This window comes from Schistocerca cancellata, chromosome 8 (assembly GCF_023864275.1).
Source record: "Schistocerca cancellata isolate TAMUIC-IGC-003103 chromosome 8, iqSchCanc2.1, whole genome shotgun sequence".
Classification (NCBI taxonomy): Eukaryota; Metazoa; Arthropoda; class Insecta; order Orthoptera; family Acrididae; genus Schistocerca; species Schistocerca cancellata.
In genome coordinates, this window is record NC_064633.1 from 504,113,268 (window position 1) to 504,135,148 (window position 21,881).

Genomic DNA, 21,881 nt, shown 5'->3' on the forward strand with positions numbered 1-21,881 from the left:
CTTGAAAAATACACAAGAACCTCATCGTCTGCAGGTGACAAAGTACTGGTTTTCCAACAAACACCAGAATTCTTTGATTTCATAAAGGAGCATAATTTTTATAATTGGAAGGAAGAGAGCTGTAAGAAGAAGACATTACTTTATATTTTAAATAGGAAATAACGTAGAACCAACAAAATAGACCTCCATGTATTACTTTTCTCTGTTCCATGAGATGAAAATTTTTCAAATCACTTAATTCACAAGTAAGAACTAATTTAATTTTAATGAATGATAAAGGTGAAACCTAATATATGTAAGTGACAAAGAAAAGAAGTTGCCACATCATATGGAACAGTTTCCTTATTTTATTCCCTCCATTTTCCTGGAAAGTTGTTTTGTTGTAACAGACAGGGTAAAATGCTCAGAAGACCGGCCGAGAAAGCAAAGTAAAGATAAGCAAATGGAAGGGGAGGGAAGTAGACACAAATGAAGGAAAAGGAAAGGCGGTCCAGCGATGAAGTGCGTACCTGGAAACCAGAAGGTCACAGTGTAAGATCTCGCTCAGACCACGGGTTTTTCAGTTTTCATTTTTACTTAGCCTTCATCCACAAACGATGTGCGAAGTGGCCAGAAACAACACGTGGTTCAGATTCCACGTTAAACTGCAGGTCCCCTTTCACCGGTTGGATAACTTGGGTAGGTTAGGCATACGCGAGTCGATAAAATGGCGTACAGTAGAAAGACTCCCAGTAGGCCATTGAACCACACGAGATTTTGTGATTATTATCTGTAGTACGTACCATTATCTACATACACAGGCTAAGTTTGTACGAAATCCTCACAGCGATAATCCTACTCGCTCTAGTCTAGTTTCATTTTACAACAGCCAGAAAAATTAAAGGAAAATGTTTTTCATTACTTCCAGTTTAAGATGAAAGAATTATTTGCTTATTGCCAAATGTGATAAAATATATCTGGAGACTGAACTGTGCTGTGATCAGCTATAGCGAATCACTGTCACAAGGAAGTGTAATGTTCTGATTCTGCTTTATAATAAGTGATGAATTACAATTAAGTCCAGTAAAACTAACAGCATTCACAATTCCCCGCCTACCCCCTCCCCTCGCCTAAGCTCCTACCGTAACATCTACGGAGCCACAGATTGTTAGTTACTTTCGCATTGTCTACTGTATGGTAAATCAATTAATGGATTTGCTTTTAAATCAACAGAGGTATAAACAATGGTTTAGTTCGCGTATCTGAATTCAATGCTTATAGATTTCGTTTACTTTTCACCTCTCAATAACAAAGAATACTTCAGAACCAACTTTGGTAGAAAACTATGCATTTTAACGTAAAGGACACTGCGATATTAACGTTCCTCTAGAAGACGATAATTTTTCGTTTTCTAACAATATACAGTAAGACCAATACTGCTGTGGATAAGGAGTCGGATTACACAGTAGTAGTATCTGCTGGCTGTGTAACTGTGTTGCATGGGATATCTTTTTCTGGCCTTTGATAGCGTTAGCTGATTAACTAAGTAAAATGCTTAAATGTGAAGTGCGGGGTGAGATACAGAGATTACCTGTTTCACTGTTTCATCTGTCAGTTTGAACAGAATAGGTGCGCAGGTTTGCGAGGACGAACACCGCAATGGATGTATTCGAAATGCTGGACTGTCTGAAGAAGATATCCACTTAGATACAAAAGCACTTCCATGAAATATAAACGGGAAACAGCTCCATCATAATAACGGGAATATACTCTGACCGCAGCTCCATTCGAAACACTTCGCTATTGTATTCTGCAGTTCCAGACAACGTCCTGCGGCCTGGGAACTGGAGCTACAGTATTACATGCAATATTTTAAAGAAATTAAGTTTAAGTTAGGTGTTCGCTCGTGATACTCTGCACCTGTTCATTAAAAACGTAAAGGATTTTGTGATATTTAAGGTTCCCCAAGTAGTTGATACTACTATGTAATTTACTGTTTAATATTGCTGATATAGATTAACATAATTAAATCTGAAATACGGCAGATCTCACTATTACTATCCTTAGATGTATATCACCCTTTTTACAATAGATTTACACTCTGCGATGCAATGATTTGATTTTCTAAATTATTTTGTGTGAAACTGTTAATTGGCACTTGCACAATCGTATCTGAGTTTTCGGGTGTTATCTGTAATTACTGTGACTATGTGTTAAGCGTTATACAGGGTGAAAAGTATTTAAACCGACAAACTCTGGTACGTTGCAGGGGACATCAAAAGAAATATTTTTCCCTAATGTCATTTTTTCCTATGAGGAGTATTTAAATCGGTAGATGAAGATTTCTCAGTCGGCAAAATAATTAAACCAACAAACGCTTTTCCATTTTTTTTATGACCAAGAGACAACACATTAACACAACCCAATTTCAATTACAGTAGATTTTCAAAAATGCCTCCATTGCCACGTAAACGAAGGTTACACCGTCGGATCATGTTCTGTCTGACACGGGCAAAAACCCCAGGAGTTTCCTGAATTGTTCCTGCTGCTGCTACTATCCGGGCAACCAGATCTTCTTCTGATGCAACAGGAGTTGCGTAAACAAGGTTGCGCATCTCCCCCCCCCCCCACACACACACACACAAAAGTCCAGAGGGGACATATCTGGGGATCGAGCGGGCCATGGTACAGGACCACCTCTGCCAGTCCACGTTTCTGGGAACCGTCGGTCCAGGAACGACGCACACGACGACTGAAATGTGCCGGCGCCCTGTGATGTTGGAATCAAATGCGTTGTCTTGTAGGGAGCGGGACGTCTTCCAGCAATTCTGTCAATGCTCTGGCGAGAAAATTGTAATAGTGCCTGCCATTTAATGACCTAGGTAGCAGATACGGCCCAATTAAACAGTCCCCAAAAACACCGACCCACACATTAATGAAGAACCGCACTCGATGAGCGCTAGTAACTGTGGCATGTGGGTTATCATCACTCCAAACAAGCGAACTGTATTTGTTGAAGACTCCATCACGCCCGAACATTGCTTCATCGGTAAACAATACAGACGATGGAAATGTAGGACGCATTTCACACTGTTTCAGGTACCACTGCGAAAACTCTGCTCTGGGTGGATCATCAACTGGTTCCAGGTTGTGACACGCTGTAAGTGAAATGGACGTAACAATTGCTCTCGAAGGACTGTTCTTACATTCGTCTGATTGGCCCCTATGTTACGTGCAATTGCACGAGTGCTGATTGAAGCATCCCGCTCCACATGCTGCAAGACAGCTTCCGCAAATTGCAGCGTTCTTACCGTGCGACGGCGTCCCTGTCCAGGTAATCTGCTAAATGACCAGGTCCCACGCTGACGCTGGTATACAGCAGAAAAGGTCATATGATGCGGCGGGATACGGCGATTAGGATACTGTTGTTGATAAACCCGCCGTGCAGCTCGTCCGTTGCGGTGCGCTACGTAGTACGCACCAACCAAATCAGTGTACTCAGTGCAGGTGTATCGCTCCATTAGTAAACAGAGACAATGCGCTACTACACTGGTGGACAGCAGTTACCTACAACTGAAGAGCGAAATACGCCCTCTAACAGTTGAAAATGTTAATACGGCCTCTAACAACTATAGAATGTAATACGGCCTCCACCGGTTTAAGTAATTCTCATAGGAAAAAATGACATTAGGGAAAAATGTTTGTTTTGATCTCTCCTACAACCTCCCGGAGTTTGTCGGTTTAAATACTTTTCACCCTGTATATACATGTCTGAATGCAGTGCATGTGTGGTGATACATTTTTGTGAATGAATCCGTGTCTTATCTTCCCATATACTGATTTAGAGGTTATGTGATTCAGCTGTGTTGTCTGAAGTGAAACCGTTGTTCTAATACAAAGTTCTGTGGTTTTCGTGGCTGAGAGTTTTCTAGACGTCGTGAAGTTTCAATACGTCTGCAGTGAGTACTAATTTTTGCGAATGATACCGTCTAGATCGTTTAATGTGTTCTATTACCATATGTTACGGCTTCGGTCGTCATGCACATGCCGGGATGGTTCCTTTGAAAGGGCACGGCCGATTTCCTTTCCAATCCTTCCCTAACGCGAGCTTGCGCTCCGTCTCTAATGACCTCGTTGTCGACGGGACGTTAAACACTAACCACCACCACCACTCGGTCGTCATCGATTCAAAGATTAGAACTCGTGAAGCAGAGTTCCGTTTCAGTTTGCAATAAAATATACACAGATTGAGAAAAAAATGACAACACAAAAAGGAGTTGTGCGACATAGACGAAAGTTGGTAGGCGTGTTTCTACATCTGAAAGATGTTGTCTGTTCAAATTTCGCACCAGTCGCGTAGAACTGACATCACAAACACATCTTACAGTGTGTGGCGGTGTGTACATTGTGTACCAATGTGACTTCCCACTTTCCTGTTCCAGTAGCTTATGGTTCGTGGAAGAACGATTGCTGGTAAGCCTCCGTGTTGGATCGAATCTCTCTAAATTTACCTTCGTGGTCTTTTCGCGAGATATATGTGGGAAGACGCAAAATGTAGGTCACTTTTCTAGGACGGAACGCTCTTGGAACTTTAACAGTAGTCATACGTGATGTAAAACGCCTCTCTCTCCGGGTCTGCCTATTGCCTGGTCCGGATCCCATACTGAGGAACAATATTGAAGTATTGGTCGAACGAGTGTTTTGTAAGCTACTTCCTTTGTTAATGGATTACATTGCCTGACAATTCTTCCACTGTATCTATGAGGTATCTGCGTTACTCGAGATTACTTTTTCGCGGTCGCTCCACTTCAGATCACTCCATAGGTATACTAGGAGATGTTTTATGGAAATAACTGCTTCAAGTGATTGTCCTGCAATTTCGTAATCATGCAATAAAGTGTCTTTCTGTCTATGTATTCGCAGTATGTTACATTTTTTTTATGCTGAGAATCAATTGCCACTCCCTGCGCCAAGCGTTGATCCTCTGAAGATCTTCCTACTTTTCGCTACAATTTTCTAGCAGTGCGACTTCTCTGTATACAGTAGCATCATCCGCCCCATGGAATTTCTGACGTTACCTACTTAGCCATTCACGTATATTGTGAAACGTAATGGTCCTACAATTTAGATTTGCGCCTGGAGAATTTTTTCATGCTGTGTTCTGTTTGCTGGAATCTCTTCAATCCAATCACACAAAGCACTCCGTCTTCAGGCCACAAGTGACCCGTCGGGACCATCCGACCGCCGTCTCATCCTGAGATAAGGATACAGATAGGAGGGGTGTGTGGTCAGCACACCGCTCTCCCAGTCGTCCTGATGGTTTTCTTCGACCGGAGCCGCTACCGGTTGCCAATCCAACCGCAAGTGGTCTGATATTCCACACGTCCTGGTTTGCTCGTTAGGCGGCAGTCTGGGAATCTGCTTGGGACGCTTGTATCTACTGTTTTCTGTGTCCAGTGGAACGCTAGGTCTAAAATTCGTGCGTTAATAGCTTGGAGCACTTATTCACATTCGCTGTTACGAAGCACATCTCTTCTACTGTGAGCACTTTGCTACTACCAACGACCTACAAAACCCAGTAAACAAATGACGACACATTTCTCTGTTATTTCCAGGGATACAGCAAGCAGAAATCATCTGTTACTGTTGTTACTGTAAACCGAAATCACAATTCTGGGTAAGTGCACAGCTTATATTAGTTGTAATGAGATCAGTTTGCGCTTTGATATGTTTGTGAAATTTTGTAGTTTTTCTTTGCGCTTACCAACAAAACGGGACTCTGTCATTTGTCAGTGTAAATGTTAGACATGATCTTCTCTTACGGTGTGGAAACGGAAGCAGCCGTCGAGCCCGTTTCCTTTACGCAAAAGAAGTATCAAATGTCCAGAGCGCTGTGTATCATATGCGCAATTAGTCAACCATCTTTTCCAATAATTAGCAATCTTTGGCTTTATGGCACCAACAGCAGTAGACCTAGCATCATTACTACCCCTACTGTGGAGACGTGACTATTGCAACGAGTGGACGAATACCCTGGACCTGGCGTAATTGCAGCTTCAGCATCTATCTCCAGTTCTGCATCAACAGTTCCTGTACCCACACCATGTACAGGGAGTCCGAGCCCTTCAGCCACAAGATGAGCCTGACAGAATGTAGTTATGCCAGTAGCTGCTGTAAAGATGTGGTGCGGATCCATTTTTTTCAACAAATATGCCGCTCACAGGCGAGACCGCTTTCATGTGAGAGGGGATTGTCAACATTCGTAACTCAAGTGCTTGTGCTGATGCACAACAGATTGTAGTTGAATAAGCGAGGCATCGGCGCCTGTCTACACTTAATGCATGAGCAGTGAAATGAAATGACTGTATGGCATCGTTGGCCGGGAGGTCCCGTCTGAGGAAGTTCGGCTGCCAAGTGCAAGACTTTTTCAGTCGACACCACATTGGGCGACTTGCGCACCGGTGATGAGGATGGAATGATGATGAGGACAACATAACAACCAGTCCCAGAGCGGAGAAAACCTCCAACCCGGCCGGGAATCGAACTTCGGCCCGCTTGCGTGAGTGGCGAGCACGTTACCACCCAGCTAAGCGTGCGGACTGAATGAGCAGTAACTTCTGCTGATAAACTGACAGGACACACTACCATTCAGGTTGACGGGTACAAGATAGCGAGTGGTTGTAATTAAGCTGACGGTTTTTCGAGTGCTCAGATGTGTATTGTATACGTCGCAGGGCGGTGAAACATCGTGGGTATGTACATTAATCGGTACACTTGCACAGTAAACTGAAAAAAAAGTAGTTCAACATTCTGCCCCTAGGTGAAAATATAGCGCTGCAAGCAGTCAGAATGTGAAATGTTGACTGTCTTGACGTCAGTATGTTGTTTGTCGCTTCAGGGTGCGTGATGATTTCTTTTTTGCAATGACTGTTGGTGTAAAGATTGAAGTTTTTCGTGTGAAACGCAATGGCTATGGAGAAGAAAGACGACAGCAACAGCAGCGCTGCATTGTCTAAATATAGCTGGACAGATAAATCTGCAAAGAGATTATAATAAATGAGCTAAAGAATATGATCAAGAAGTTTGAAGAAACAGGTGAATTTGGTGGTGTAGCCGAGAGAGGGAGGCGGCACATTCCTAAGGCACTTGTTGATGAAACTGGTGTAGCTACAGCCTACTAAGCAGCACATGCTTCAAATTTCGGAGCCAGTGGACGAGCTGTGTGCTAGGAATTGTCTCTCCTCCTCGCCAACAGTTCATAAGATTTTTCATCACATTTTACACTAGTATCCGTACAAGATTCTTTCAAAGAACATAATTATGTCCGCCGGCTGTTTTGGCCGAGCGGTTCTAGGCACTTCAGTCCGGAACCGCGCTGCTGCCACGGTCGAAGTTTCGAATCCTGCCTCGGACGTGGATGTGTGAGATGTCCTTACGTTAGTTAGGTTCAAGTAGTCCTAAGTCCTAAATCTAGGAAACTGATGACCTCAGATGTTAAGCCCCATAGTGCTCAGAACCATTTGAGCCATAACAGCGTCCACACTACTACAATTCATGCAAGATGAGACGACACCAACAGTCACTTGCCAGGTGAAAGTATTTGCTTCGTGAAACCTTTGGTAATGACCATATCATTTCTAGACCATTTCAAAATGTGTGACTTTCCAGATCATCCGACATACATACATGTGACTTCTGGTTGAGAGGATAACTGAAAGATCGTCTCTATCATAGATGTATCCGAAGTCTTCCGCGTATCAAGAATAGCATATGACGACTTATCGTTCTGATTACACTGGATGTGTCAAGAGCAACCGTTGAACATACATTGTTACGGATGCAACATCGTATTTTGTCGGTAAACCATATTGAACGTATTTTGTAACCCGTGACCTTATCCTAGTAAACGTGCCAGAACCACCGTTATCAAGTGTGTGACCGTTCCTCCACTTTTCCGGCACCCACAATACATTCTGATGGCTTGCAACGCCATGTTTTCAACTGTTGAATAAGACACTATTGTTTTTTTTTAAATTACGAGTGCACCAATTAATGAACATACCTACAACGTCTCAGCGTCCTGCGATGCGTACAGCATTTGTAATAGCGTCACTTTAATTGTAACCACTTGTAGTTTCACTAACTGTAGAACGAGTAGCCTGTACCGCTTGAAGTACCGTGCCAACAAGTGCAGCAGATGTGGTTTGTGTGTGATGGAAGAGCAGCCAGTGACTCCGAAATATCGAAGAACACCTCAGGCAGGCATTTAATGGACAATGGATTACTCGGTGATATCCAGTGTGTTGGCCGGTTTGTTCTCCCGATCTTGATGGTTGGGACACCGATATATATTATGTATACACTCCCCATTAATGACGTACAACCACTACAGACGCGTTTCGTCAATGCCTGCCAGCTTATCCGTAACCAACCTAGAGTTTTATCAGACAGTGCGTAATTCCATAAATGTCGGACAGAATCATGCCTAATCTCAAACGGACATTAACGGAATACACCACTTTATCCAAGACTCACAAGAACATACCGTATGTAATAGCAAGCAGATTACATTAGAACCTTTGCTGTTTCACATGACAGAGGAGTGTGTTCTCATTGGTTTACTGCATTCAGCAGGCCTTCCGTAATAGCAAATAGCATGGAGTAGAAGAGATGTTTTTCACAGTAGTGGAGTTGAACAAGTGGTCATGGCTCTACAAGTTTTGCTTTTCGAAGAACGTTTCTACTGGACATTTTTGTCTTGTTTTGGTCCATACTACCACCTATCAGAATAAGAAATACTTTTTTTTCAATACTTTATCTGCATTTGTCAGACTTCAAGACTGAACCACGAAGTTCAACCCTAGTGATTGTTGCAGTTTCTAGTCCTACTTTAAAAGTTTGCTTGCTTCAGTTCTTGTTCTACCAGTGGCATCAGCGAAACGATGTCACTCGACTTACTAGTTAATGAACACGATCGGGACTGACAGCGTGCTGTAATTGTTTCGATAATGTTATCTAGTTGATAAAAGTACGCAGCAGTGACCCAGAATAGTACTACCTCTGCGACGTTCTCGAAATTCTTTGTCGTAAAATATTATTTATTGGTAGAAAGATGACTGACAGAACAAGTATCTATTAAATCTATTACAAAAACCACGTATGTAACTATATGGTAATGCCGCGTTATTTTGGGAGTATCTTATAATTTTTAAAGCAATAGACAACATTTCTATTACTACCAAGGATTTCTTAGACACGAAAGTCATCTTGCATGGTCCATTGGTGTTCTGCGGTTGATATATATATATATATATATATATATATATATATATATATATATATATATATATATATATATATATATATATATATTAAATCTTCGATCGGTATCTGTGTAGTAAAAACAACCTTTTTTTCTTTACCGTCAACTGAAGGCTCCACGGTCCACGAAACCTCTCTGGAGATGTTAGCTTCCCTTTTTGACATTTTCACTTCACAGAAATGGAAACGAAAGTTTAGAACAGCACACTGCGACTTATTTGTGATAAACTTCCAGAATCATCCTTCGAACATAAAATGCAATACTGCGGCCGCAGGTGATTGAAGTGATTACATTATATTAAAATTTTAATAGACATTTTCAAGAACGTACTCTTAATATCAATTCCAAGCGATATTATCGGTAAACATTGGCGAACACGGAAAAAGAAAATTTTTGAAGAAATTCTGCAGTATGTTGGCCTACACGTATATTTAGTGTCATACTGAGATAGTAAAATATTCCTTATCGTGGATCTTTCAATAATCGAAATAAAAAAAATCTCTTTCCAATATTCGGAAGCCTTTTACGTAAACTAGAGGCGCACTGAAGACATTAAACTGATATGCTGAACTAAATGGTGACATCAGTTTCTTATATAACGGTTTTTTCGCTTAACAACGGAAGAAAATAAATTGAAACAATTGGAAAGAGAACCGTGATTGGAATTGAAATGAGAAAAAGAAACACAAAGTTACAGAAAATCAATAAATAATCGTTTCTTTACCTTGTTGTTGTGGAGGATACTGAATGAGAACAATATTTAATCTAACAATGAAGGCGTTCTGACTACGGAGAACGGTTCTTCGGGATTATTCATTGTGCCTGCCATAAATATTTCAGGAAAGGTAAGGGGGGGAGAAAATGAGTATTTCAAGTAAGATATGACTACCATTATTCGTCAGACAACTCGTCGCCTGCGGCGTATCACCAGTTTATGCAGTACTTTATTTCCTGTCGTGTAAATTGCAGCTGATGCGTGTATCACATCGCTGTCACATAAATGACTCGAAATTCCTGTAGAGCTGAAATGCGGCGCCCGTTTTTTTAATGCAGAAGTTGGCAAAATAGAGGAAGTTGTTAGTAGCGTCTGGAGGACGTCAAGTTTCAATTGCCTGATGCTCGTATCGTTCGAGCTTATAGGGCTCAGCGACGCTGAAGCATCCCCTTGAGCCATCGTAAAATTTCTGAGTTAGTCTTCTCTAAAAGCTATTACAAAGTTTCTTTCGAGCGACACACTCCTCGTTAAAGTATCCGTAAGTGCGACGCACGTTGCAGCGAAATTCCAAAATAAGCTCCACTTCCCATCACATGAAACAAATTCTGTGCGTTTCAGGTAAGTATGTCATCTGTTTCAGCAGATGATCGTAAATAGCACCATTCATAAGGTACTGATTTAAATGCAGGTCTGTTTCGGTGTTTCAATTCTCAGCCACCAAATTAAAGGCCATAGCGACCACAGGGATTTCCTTCAGAGGCCAAGCAATAGTTATAAATAATCAGTGTGACGTACCAGCACAGTCGTAGCTGTTGCTGCGGGTAGTAAGTGACAGGTAATACGTTGTAACGTTAAACATACAACAACTATAGAAGGAAGACAGCATGGACGGAAATGAGTCAATAACTCACATGGCACCGACTGACAAGTAGTCATGCCCTTTGGAGATGGCTGGTATGAGCGCAAGACAGCTACCTAAATATCAAAACTGTTTGCGGACAGTGAACCCTTTATCTGAAAAGAAGTTTGTGTCGTTTCTTACGAAAGTTTGTCGTAAGTCACGGATTTGAGGATGAATGTGTCGATTTAGTAAATCATTTTGCGTCTTAATGGCGGTCAGAGATCTGAAGCGCAACAAGAGTATACTTGTTTATTGAAGGCTAAGTAATTTTAACAGAAAGAGGAGGATTATGTGGCCAACATCTCAGAAAAAAATTTGTTCAAACGGGAAATGGACGTGTTTTATTTGTATCCTCTGTCTTAAGGATATGGTGTGCACTCAGTTGGAACGAAGAGACCCATTTACGACTAAATATCAAAACTGTTTCTGGACAGTGAACCCTTTATTTGAAGAGTAGTTTGTGTCGTTTCTTACGAAAGTGTGTCGCAAGTTACAGATTTGAGGATGAAAGTGTACATTTAGTAAATCATTTTCCGTCTTAATGGCGGTCAAGGGTCTGAAGTGCAACAAGAGTATACTTGTTTATTGAAGGCTAAGTAATGTTAACAGAAGTAGCAGGATTATGTGGCCAACATCTCAGAACAAAAATTCTTCAAACGGGAAATGGACCTGTTTTATATGTATCCTCTGTCTTAAGGATATGGTGTGCACTCAGTTGGAATGAAGAGACCCATTTACGGCTACATTGAGAGAACTATTCGCTACAAGAATTACAAGAGGAAGAATGAAGTGTTGAGAAGAGGACTCAAGTTCAGTATAAAATTCTTTTAAATCCACTTTCGTCTGTCCGAGTAGGAATTCTAAGGATTACCTGATTCACCCGGAGGAAATGTCGCATTGACTGATTAGTCACGACTGGTTAGAGGTAACTGTGCTGTGAATTCGAGTAGTGTGGCAATCATCAACGAGAACGCATGAGTTAGTGGAAAACGAGTAGCAGCCCAGTCAGATGCTATGTTGATCATCACATTGAGAATTTTCTCTGTGGACTGAACATACTACTGCCGTGATCCAAGTGAGGAAAGGTTTGACCGCTCGTGCACCAACAGTAGGAAACAGTGCAAAGATTGATAAATTCCTAGTCTGGAACCGCGCGACCGCTACGGTCGCAGGTTCGAACCCTGCATCGGGCATGGATGTGTGTGATGTCCTCAGGTTAGTTAGGTTTAAGTAGTTCTAAGTTTTAGGGGACTGAAGACCTCAGAAGTTAAGTCCTATAGTGCTTAGAGCCATTTGAACAATTTTTTTCGGCTGTTGGTAATCTGACTGCGAAATGGAAACACGAAAGAATAACTACAGCTAAACCAAGATGAGCACACATCGTGTGTAGACGAACAGGGACTTCAACGCAGTCCGCGGTCCCCATTTCCAGAGAAAATGAGCACAGTGATGAAATTTGACACAGGCGACCGTATTTTCGTGCATACAAAATGAGTGGTGCAGACTTTTCAACGAGATGATAGGCCCTAACGTGCTGAGTTTCTTATCAACGTTGTAGAACGATTCGATGCAAACGACGGCCATGTAAATGAAGTATGCCTTTCTGATGAAACGACTTTCCATATCTCCACTAAAGTAAATAGGTACAGTAATCAGATATGGGGATTTGTAAACCAATTCACCGTGATACAGCAGATAAGGGTCAGCAAGAAAGAAGTGTGGCTTAATTTACAACACAATCTTTTTACATCAACCCAGCTATAGGACAGTAATTTGTCTGGAAATGTTGGAACATTAGGTCGTACCTCAGCTAAAGGAATTTCAACCATGGGTAGTGTTTGAACAAGATGGTGAACTCCACACTGGGGTCTATTTCTTCTCCAGTTCTTGGATTAAACCTTACTGGACGACCAAGTTCACCCCAGACAGAGCTCTCTTGGTTTTTTATTGGGGGGGGGGGGTGTTCACGTTGAGGAAATAGTGTTCAGTTCGCCAATTCCAAATGTGCAAACTCTTGAAGTACAAATACGAGACACTGTAGATTGTCGGTAAGGGGAAGAATTGTTGATAAGGGCATGGAGAGAAACAGAGTATCACCCATACGTCCTACGGGCAACAAACGGAGCACATGTGGAAGTGTAGCCATAAAACGTTTGTGATGAAGGAAAGACTACATGCTCACTCTGTATATCCACTCAAGTTGTGCATTTGAGTATCTACTGGTGTGACCTCGAACTTACGCAAGAAAATATGCATAAGAAGACCACAATGAGTGGTAATTACAGCAAGCAAAGCAGTGACGAATCCAAGTCCACATGGCACCTATGAGGTGTTGATTAAGTAATGTCAGAGTACGAAGATGTAGATTAATTTACAAGGATACAGTGTTAGTTCACACGACTCGTGGTGGTTTATAAAAGCATAATTTTAATAATTTACGCATATGTAATGATGCTCATATATAAAGACAGATGTAATTAATACCCTGGGGAACGATAAGATTATTTGATAATGGGTGTTTAACTACGGCTCTAGCGTATATAAGAAAACAGAAAATGGAAATGGTCTGAGCTCATCCTAAGAAGAATTTACATCCTACGCACTACATAGTGTTCGATAGTGTTCGGCATTGGAACAGTGACAGGGCCTGAGGACGGCCAAGTCATTCCTTTGGTCGTTCTGGAGACACCTTTTATAATTACAAGGGAAGCCACGCAATAGGAAAAGGGTGGCAGATGTATCATTGAGTTTTCCATTTTGGGAACGTTTTCCTTTTCCCAGTACGAGGTCCACCGCCTATGGACTGTGCTGGGCAGAGTACATCCTGGCAGCAACTGTGAGGAGTCACGTTACTGTACGCTCTGCGAGACGTGGAGTATTTGTGCTAACGTGCGGATGGCTGACGGCAACAAATGATCATTTGCACTTTCAAAAAAATGAAGGTAACGACCGTGGATGCAAGACTTATTTCGGCATTATTGGGTCTTGCAAATGCTGCACCATATTGTTCAAGTACGTTGATCAAGAATAGCCATTACAGTACTTCGGTCTATCCCGGTTATTAAAGAGGCGAAGAATATGGAGGAGTGCCTTAGCACCACGTCATAGTCAGCACTTCATCAACCAAGGCAATCCACAGACCAGTGTGTAGAATAGCCAGATGATATTAGTTTGGTAGGTGTTCGAGATGTGTGCTGATCCAAGACACCAACAGTCAAAAGTAATAGACGTACATAGTTCAATAGCAACATTAATGACACGCATGAAACAATGAGTTCAGGAACTGTTCTTAGATGAATGAACAAGTTTATGTTCCAAAATTCGTCCCTTCAGGTTTGGCGACCTATGTAGCAAGTAGTAAACTGTTTTACTTGTGTAATGTCCCGAACGAGAATCAGTATTGGTCCTTGCCTGGTGTTATGCGCTGTCACTCCACTTTAATGGAAAATAACATCCATGAGAACAATAGTAGGAAATAAGAAGTGAAGCTCGTAACATTGTTTCGCAACGACATTCTAGTGCGTCCACTAAACGATTCGGACGAAGTAGGATCACCTAGTTAATTTTAATGCAGCAACAACTGCTGTTAATGATGTTAAGAGAGTGCAGGTACGAAAAACTGGTGTTCAAAGGTTTTTACTGTTTATTTAGTTCAAGTCGAAAGTTATAAGTTTTGAAATACATTTTTTAGAGAATTCTGCAGCTATTTTTGTAAATTACAATACTCCAGGAAATACTCCAACCAGCCATAAGAGTCTGAGAAATGATTTTATGGTCATTTCATACTCGGGCCCATCGTAAGACGGTAGCCTTTATTTGTTTGGATGTATTGTATTTGGGCACTAAAATATGACGAACTTTTCGTGATTGCATGTTTTTTTTAGTGGTTCTACATTTGTTTCACAAATTACAGCAAACCTTGCAATTATGTTATTAACAAACCGTTTTACATGGTATATAAGCTCTATACGTTACATGGTATATAAGCTCTCTCCTTTACGAATTATAAGAGAGAAGTTTGGTTCTCTTTTACGATCCATGCCGATCCATGAGTTAAACTAATTACAAGTCGGCAGATACATTTGTTTACGCTGGCTGCAAATTTCAAATGCCAAAGAACATAATATGTGTGCAATACAAGAAGAACTAGAATCAAGAAGTAAAATGTCCCTCCAAAATTTCATACAACTCTACAATTTTCAAGTGACAGTAATATTAATTAAATGAAACAGAAAATATTCTTCACTGGCCATTACACTAATAATTAAATGTGTAGCTTCAGAACTATCTGCACTTCGAAGAAGCAAATTTGCAGTAGCACCGAAGTATGTCATATCTGTACACATATCATTTTCTTTGGCAGATTAAATCAGCAGGCGATGTAAATAAATGTATCCCACATCTCGTATTATGTTTAGTTCATGGATCAGCCTGGGTAGGACAAAAAGTTTAAACCGCTTTCTTATAACATGTAAAAGATGTTTTTCGTGAGTTAAGTACAATTTTCAGACAAGTTTGTTTGCGTGGCCATCCTCCGGAGCAAGCTCAGAAATATTTTTTTTATAAATGAAACATCGTTTTATTTCTGCATCTGTAATTTATTTATCACAGATGCTTTTTGCCTTCTTTTACTGTAAGGAATCTTCAGTGCGATAGTTTTTTGGCATCTGCTTGTCCCCTTATATGGTCCAGTGGTCGCACCAGTACTTGATATCCGACACGTAAGCACAATATGGTATTGCTAATTTCATCTTTCACACTTTTCACCATGTTTACTCTTATTTTTGTAGTGCACTCTTTCTCTTTTGCCCCTAGTAATAGATATTTGTTCGACCAATGTGCACTTAAAGACGTAAATATTCTGAGTTCATTATGTCTTTCCTCCTGCTTTTGGTTTTTTTGTTGTTTTTTTATAAAACAAAGAGAAAACAAATAATATTGTTTGCATAATCACCAAAACTTTGTTACATTCTATGGGAGAACTGTTAAAACTTTTGTAAACAATGTAATCTCAAAAACTTCGTTATACACTAAGGAGCGAAAGAAACTAGTACAACTGCCCGCGTGAGCACGCAGAAGTGCCGCAACAGGGCGTGGCATGGACTCGGCTAATGTCTGAAGTAGCGCTGGAGGGAGTTGACACCATGACTCCTGCAGGCTTGCCCCTAGATCCATAAGAGTACCAGTAGTAAAGATCCCTTCTGAACAGCACATTGCAAGGCATCCCAGGTATGCTCAGTAATGTTCATGTGTGTGAGGTGTGGTGGCAAGCGGAAATGTTTAAACTCAGAAGAGTGTTCCTGGAGCCACTCTGTAGCAATTCTGGACGTGTGGGGTGTCGCATTGTCCTGCTGGAATTGCTCGCATCGTTCGGAAAGCACAATAGACATGAACGGATACGCCACACCATTACAGTCCCCTGCTAAAATGAAGGGTCCATGGATTCATGAGAGTTTCTCCATACCCCTACACATCGATACGTTCGATACAATCTGAAACGAGACTCGTCCGACCAGACAACATGCTTCCAGACGTAAACAGACCATTGTCGGTGTTGACGGGCCCCGAGGAACCATAAAGCTTTGTGTCGTACAGTCCTCGGGAATGCAAGACTGGGCCTTTGGCTCCGAAAGCCGGAATCGATGACGTTTCGTTAAATAGTCCGCACGCTGACACTTGTTGATGGATCAACACTGAAATCTGCACAGTTTGGGGTTGTTCTTTTGTCACGTTGAACGATTCTCTTCAGTCATCGTACGTCCCGTTATAGCAGAATCTTTTTCCAGCGGAAGCTATATCGGAGATGTAATGTTTTACCGAATTGCTGATATTCACGGTACACTGTTTCAACGGATTCCTGATATTCAAGGTACACTCGTGAAATGGTCGCACGGGAAAATCCGCAATTCTTTGCTACCTCGGTGATGCTGTGTCACATCGCCTATGATCCGACTATAACATCACGTTCAGTCTCACTTAATTCTTGTTAACCTACCACAGTAGCAGCAGTAACCGATGTAAGAACTGCATCAGACACTTGTTTTCTCATACAGAATGTTACAAATAGGTACGGCTAAACTTTCAGGAAACATTCCTCGCACACAAAGAACGAAAATATATTATGTGGACAAGTGTCCGGAAACGCTTACTTTCCATGTTAGAGCTCATTTTATCACTTCTCTTCAAATCACATTAATCATGGAAACACACAGCAACAGAACGTACCAGCGTGACTTCAAATACTATGTTACAGCAAACGTTCAAAATGTCCTCCGTTAGCAAGGATACATGCATCCACCCTCCGTCGCATGGAATCCCTAATGCTCTGATGCAGCCCTGGAGAATGGCGTATTGTATCACAGCCGTCCACAATACGAGCACGAATAGTCTCTACATTTGGTACCGCGGTTGCGTAGACACGAGCTTTCAAATGCCCCTATAAATGAAAGTCAAGAGGGTGAAGGTCGGGAGAGCGTGGATGCCATGGAATTGGTCCGCCTCTACCATTCCATCGGTCACCAAATCTGTTGTTGAGAAGCATACGAACACTTCGACTGAAATGTACAGGAGCTCCATCGTGCATGAACCACATGTTGTGTCGTACTTGTAAAGGCACATGTTCTAGCAGCACAGGTAGAGTATCCTGTATGAAATCATGATAACGTGCTCCATTGAGCGTAGGTGGAAGAACATGGGGCCCAATCAAGACATCACCAACAATGCCTGCCCAAACGTTCACAGAAAATCTGTGTTGATGACGTGATTGCACAATTGCGTGCGGATTCTCGTCAGCCCACATATGCTGATTGTGAAAATTTACAATTTGATCACGTTGGAATGAAGCCTCATCCGTAAAGAGAACACTTGCACTGAAATGAGGATTGACATATTGTTGGATGAACCATTCGCAGAAGTGTACCCGTGGAGTCCAATCAGCTGCTGATAGTGCCTGCACACGCTGTACATGGTACGGAAACAACTGGTTTTCCCGTAGCACTCTCCATACAGTGACGTGGTCAACGTTACCTTGTACAGCAGCAACTTCTCTGACGCTGACATTAGGGTTATCGTCAACTGCACGAAGAATTGCCTCGTCCATTGCAGGTGTCCTCGTCGTTCTAGGTTTTCCCCAGTCGCGAGTCATAGGCTGGAATGTTCCGTGCTCCCTAAGACGCCGATCAATTGCTTTGAACGTCTTCCTGTTGGGACACCTGTCTCGATACAAACGTGCTGTGCCACGGCTATTGCCCCGTGCTAATCCATACTTTAAATGGGCATCTGCCAACTCCGCATTTGTAAACATTGCACTGACTGCGAGCAATGAGTCACATGTCAACACAAGCACCTAAGTCAACATTACCTTCCTTCAATTGGGCCAACTGGTGGTGACTCGAGGAAGTACAGTACATACTGACGAAACTAAATTGAGGTCTAACATGGAAATTAAGCGTTTCCGGACACATGTCCACATAACATCTTTCCTTTATTTGTGTGTGAGGAATGTTTCCATTTTGTAACACGCTGTATAGACGTTGCGGACCGCAGCGCCGTATTGTGCCTGTTTACATATCTCTATATTTTAATACGCATGCCTGTGCTAGTTTCTTTGATACTTCAGTGTATTTTAGGACACAAATGTACAACGTTCCAAGTAACTAACACTACCATCTGACGATGTGCTCAGGCCTGAAACTTGCAACGGTACAATAAAATCATTTCTGATCAAATCTGTGGCTGGTAGCAGTATTCCCTGAAGTGTAACTTACTATAAAAAGGGAAAGTAGTGCCGAGGTCACGCCGCTTTTCTGGCGACACCATAAGCCCCTATCTTAAGACGATCATAGATCACTGTATCTGACGAACTGGAGAGAGGGAGACACGGTCGCCACACGCAGCACTGTGCCCGCGGCAGCTGCAGCTGCTGCTAGCGGTGAGCGCGCGACCCACCGTCTTGTCGCGCAGCATGGCGACGCGGCAGTCGAGCAGCGCGGTCCCGCCCAGCGGCACGGCCACGGCGCGCGGGCCCAGCGCGGCGCCGCCGTCCTCCAGCTCGAAGCGCGGCCCCCAGTGGTGCTCGTGGTGGTGGCGCGAGCCGTGGTGCCGCACCGGCGGCTCCCACCCACCTGCAACACGAGGCCCAACAGCAGGTCTTCACTGCACCGTAGGCCACTTCTCTCATTGCATCTCTCTCGTAGACTCACTATAGAAACTTTTTGCCAAATTACATATTTTACTTGTTACTAACTGTGCTCAGCGACACAGTGCTCTGACCTGGACTGGTTAAACAGAAAAGAAAGAAAAGAGCACACATTAGTGATACGTATGGGATATGCGTTCTAATCCCCTTCTCCCCCTGTCTCTCTCCATATCCTCTTCCCCCTTCCTTTTTATGTCTCCTCCTCCTACCCCTCTCTCTGCCCATCAACTCCTCGCTCCCCATTCACCTCTTCTCACTCTCCCCCCCCCCCCCCAAACTTCTCTTTCTCTTCATCTGCTCATGAAACCTCACTCTCCCTCTCTCTCTATGTAGCACTGTGTAGCACCTCCTCTACCCTTTCTATTTCCAATTTTTCCACCCCACTCCCTCTCCATTACATCCTTTCCTCACTCTCTGTTCCTCTCCGTCTTTTCGGTTTTTACATCAGTTTCCTCCCATCCCTCTAACCATGTCCTCTTCCTCCTCTTTATATCATTGGGACTCGTTTATTGGTATTGTAACTTCTGATTACATAGCATATATGAGGGTTGCCCACGAAGTAAAGCATCACATTCTTTCCTCCTCCAAAAACAGTGCTACAAATGCGAAACGTTACATATATTTTATATGAAGTCTCCTGAGTGAATGCGCCAAGTTTTGCTGCTTCCGACAGATAGTGTCAGTGCATGAAGTAGTAGGGAGATCGTGGTTTTGCTGCAACTCTGATATCAAATTGATATGCAATTTAATGAAATTGATCAATTACTCACCCCACCCCTGTCTACCCCTGCCGTCCGCAGCTCGTGGTCATGAGGTAGCGTTCTCGCTTCCCGCACCCGGGTTCCCGGGTTCGATTCCCGGCAGGGTCAGGGATTTTCTCTGCCTCGTGATGACTGGGTGTTGTGTGGTGTCCTTAGGTTAGTTAGGTTTAAGTAGTTCTAAGTTCTAGGGGACTGATGACCATAGATGTTAAGTCCCATAGTGCTTAGAGCCATTTTGAACCACCCCTGTCCACAACAACGCCCCCCTCCCCCTATACACAGATGATGTCACATGTTTCTCTCACCCTGCCTGTGTGCCCCAGCCCATTCCACTTCACCTTCCCTCCATCACCTCTACCCCACCCCGAACCTACCTAATACCCTACTGGCAGAAGATTTGAATTTGGCAGCAACTTAGAATTTTTGTTGGAATTTCGAAATTTGGTGAGAATTTCATTGTCTCAGGGCTTTGCTGACATTTCAACCCACTCCCACCCACGAATTGGAGGGAAATTAAAACGGGTTGTGACTTTTCCAGGACTCAGACCCTGGTTTTTCTTGGTGGAAAGCCCTAGTGCACCCCCCAACACAATTAAACGACCACAGGCGCTTGGAATTGACGGGAAATCAAAAATGGTGGTGCCCTTTCTGGGACTCGAACCCGGATTCTACTGGATGAAAAACCCAAGTGCTCTCTCCCCCCTCCCCCCTTCCCCGCCCAAAACATGGAAACTATCCAGATGCTGGAGACGAAAGTTAAGTTAGTGTACTTTATTTATTTTGGTCGGGAAACTGAAGTAAGGATCGGCAAAAATTACATAATTAATCACAAAAATCAGGCCTAATTGCAGAACTATATGCATAGCGCTACCCAAAGATGACATAAAATCGCAATACAGATCAAAAACTAACTATGCCATGTAATTCATGTTATCCTGCAGGGGAAAATTTCGCAGTACCATTCAAACCACGCTGCTGCTACAGTCGCAGATCGAATCCTGCCTCGGGCATGGATGTGTGTGATGCCCTTAGGTTAGTTAGGTTTAAGTAGTTCTAAGTCTAGGGGACTGATAATTTCAGATGTTAAGTCCCATCGTGCTCAGAGCCATTTGAAGCGTTTTTTCAAAAACCACCTACAGCCCAGGTAACCGATGCCATTACACAATACCACAACTTATGGAAAAAGATACTTCCCAGATTTAATGACACTTTAAAATTTTTATGAAGAAAACCAACACTTGTAACGCACGGGTCATAATGCAGCACATATTCTAGGGAAAATCGTCGTCTTAAAAGACTGCAAAGGGGGCGGTAGTTGAACGTGAATTCTCCTTGATAGGCGTCCAAAAACTGCACGAAAATGGAGGCCACCTTCCTCCCTCCCTCCACCCCCCTCCCTCCCGCCACCTATGGGAGGGGTTGGGGACACAGGCTTCTTGAGCATCTCGCGCCCCCGCTTCCACCCCTCTAAGGCCACTGCCGGCACTTGGCTTTCCACCATCTGGTCGCCGCCTGAACGTGACGCTCCTGCGCCAACACAAATAGCTTGTATAGTCAACTAAACGATAGGAAGTATAAGGATGGCCGCCTCAAGTGCAGCTTGTTCATCTAAAATATAACGACAGAGTCCTCACACACCACTCCTGGGACAGCTAGCAGCTGTGTCCGCCAACCACCACAGCAGCCACACCCCCATCCCTCTCGCCTGCAGCAGCAAACCGTTCAGCGATGGAGAACAAATATATTTGATGTCAACGCATCTATAATAAGCATCTGTTAAAAAAGGATAAACACAATTTAGACGATGATAAATGTTATGTTTCCAGGAAAAAAAGCTTAATCCCTTTACCTTTAGTTTTATTAGCAAAATCTGTACAGCTTTTATGGTCAACTACATGATACTATCTGCGTCTCATTATTTTGCGACATCCAGTGAAGTGTACCGCCTCCGATTACAGATGATCAGCAGAGACACGTTCATCCTGTGTAAAATGAGGATAAATCTC

At 42.8% G+C, this 21,881-nt stretch overlaps 1 protein-coding gene across 1 annotated transcript in view; it reads right to left on the bottom strand.

Annotated features, from left to right (window-relative positions):
* Window positions 1-21,571, bottom strand: part of LOC126095650 (zwei Ig domain protein zig-8-like) — a 147,913-nt gene extending 126,342 nt beyond the window's left edge. Inside the window, exons 1-2 of the mRNA XM_049910411.1 lie at window positions 21,514-21,571; window positions 18,865-19,040 (exon numbers count right to left, since the gene is read on the bottom strand). Coding sequence (XP_049766368.1) covers window positions 18,865-19,040; window positions 21,514-21,571 — 234 coding nt within the window. The remainder of the gene's footprint in view (window positions 1-18,864; window positions 19,041-21,513) is intronic.
* Window positions 21,572-21,881: the final 310 nt, after the last annotated feature.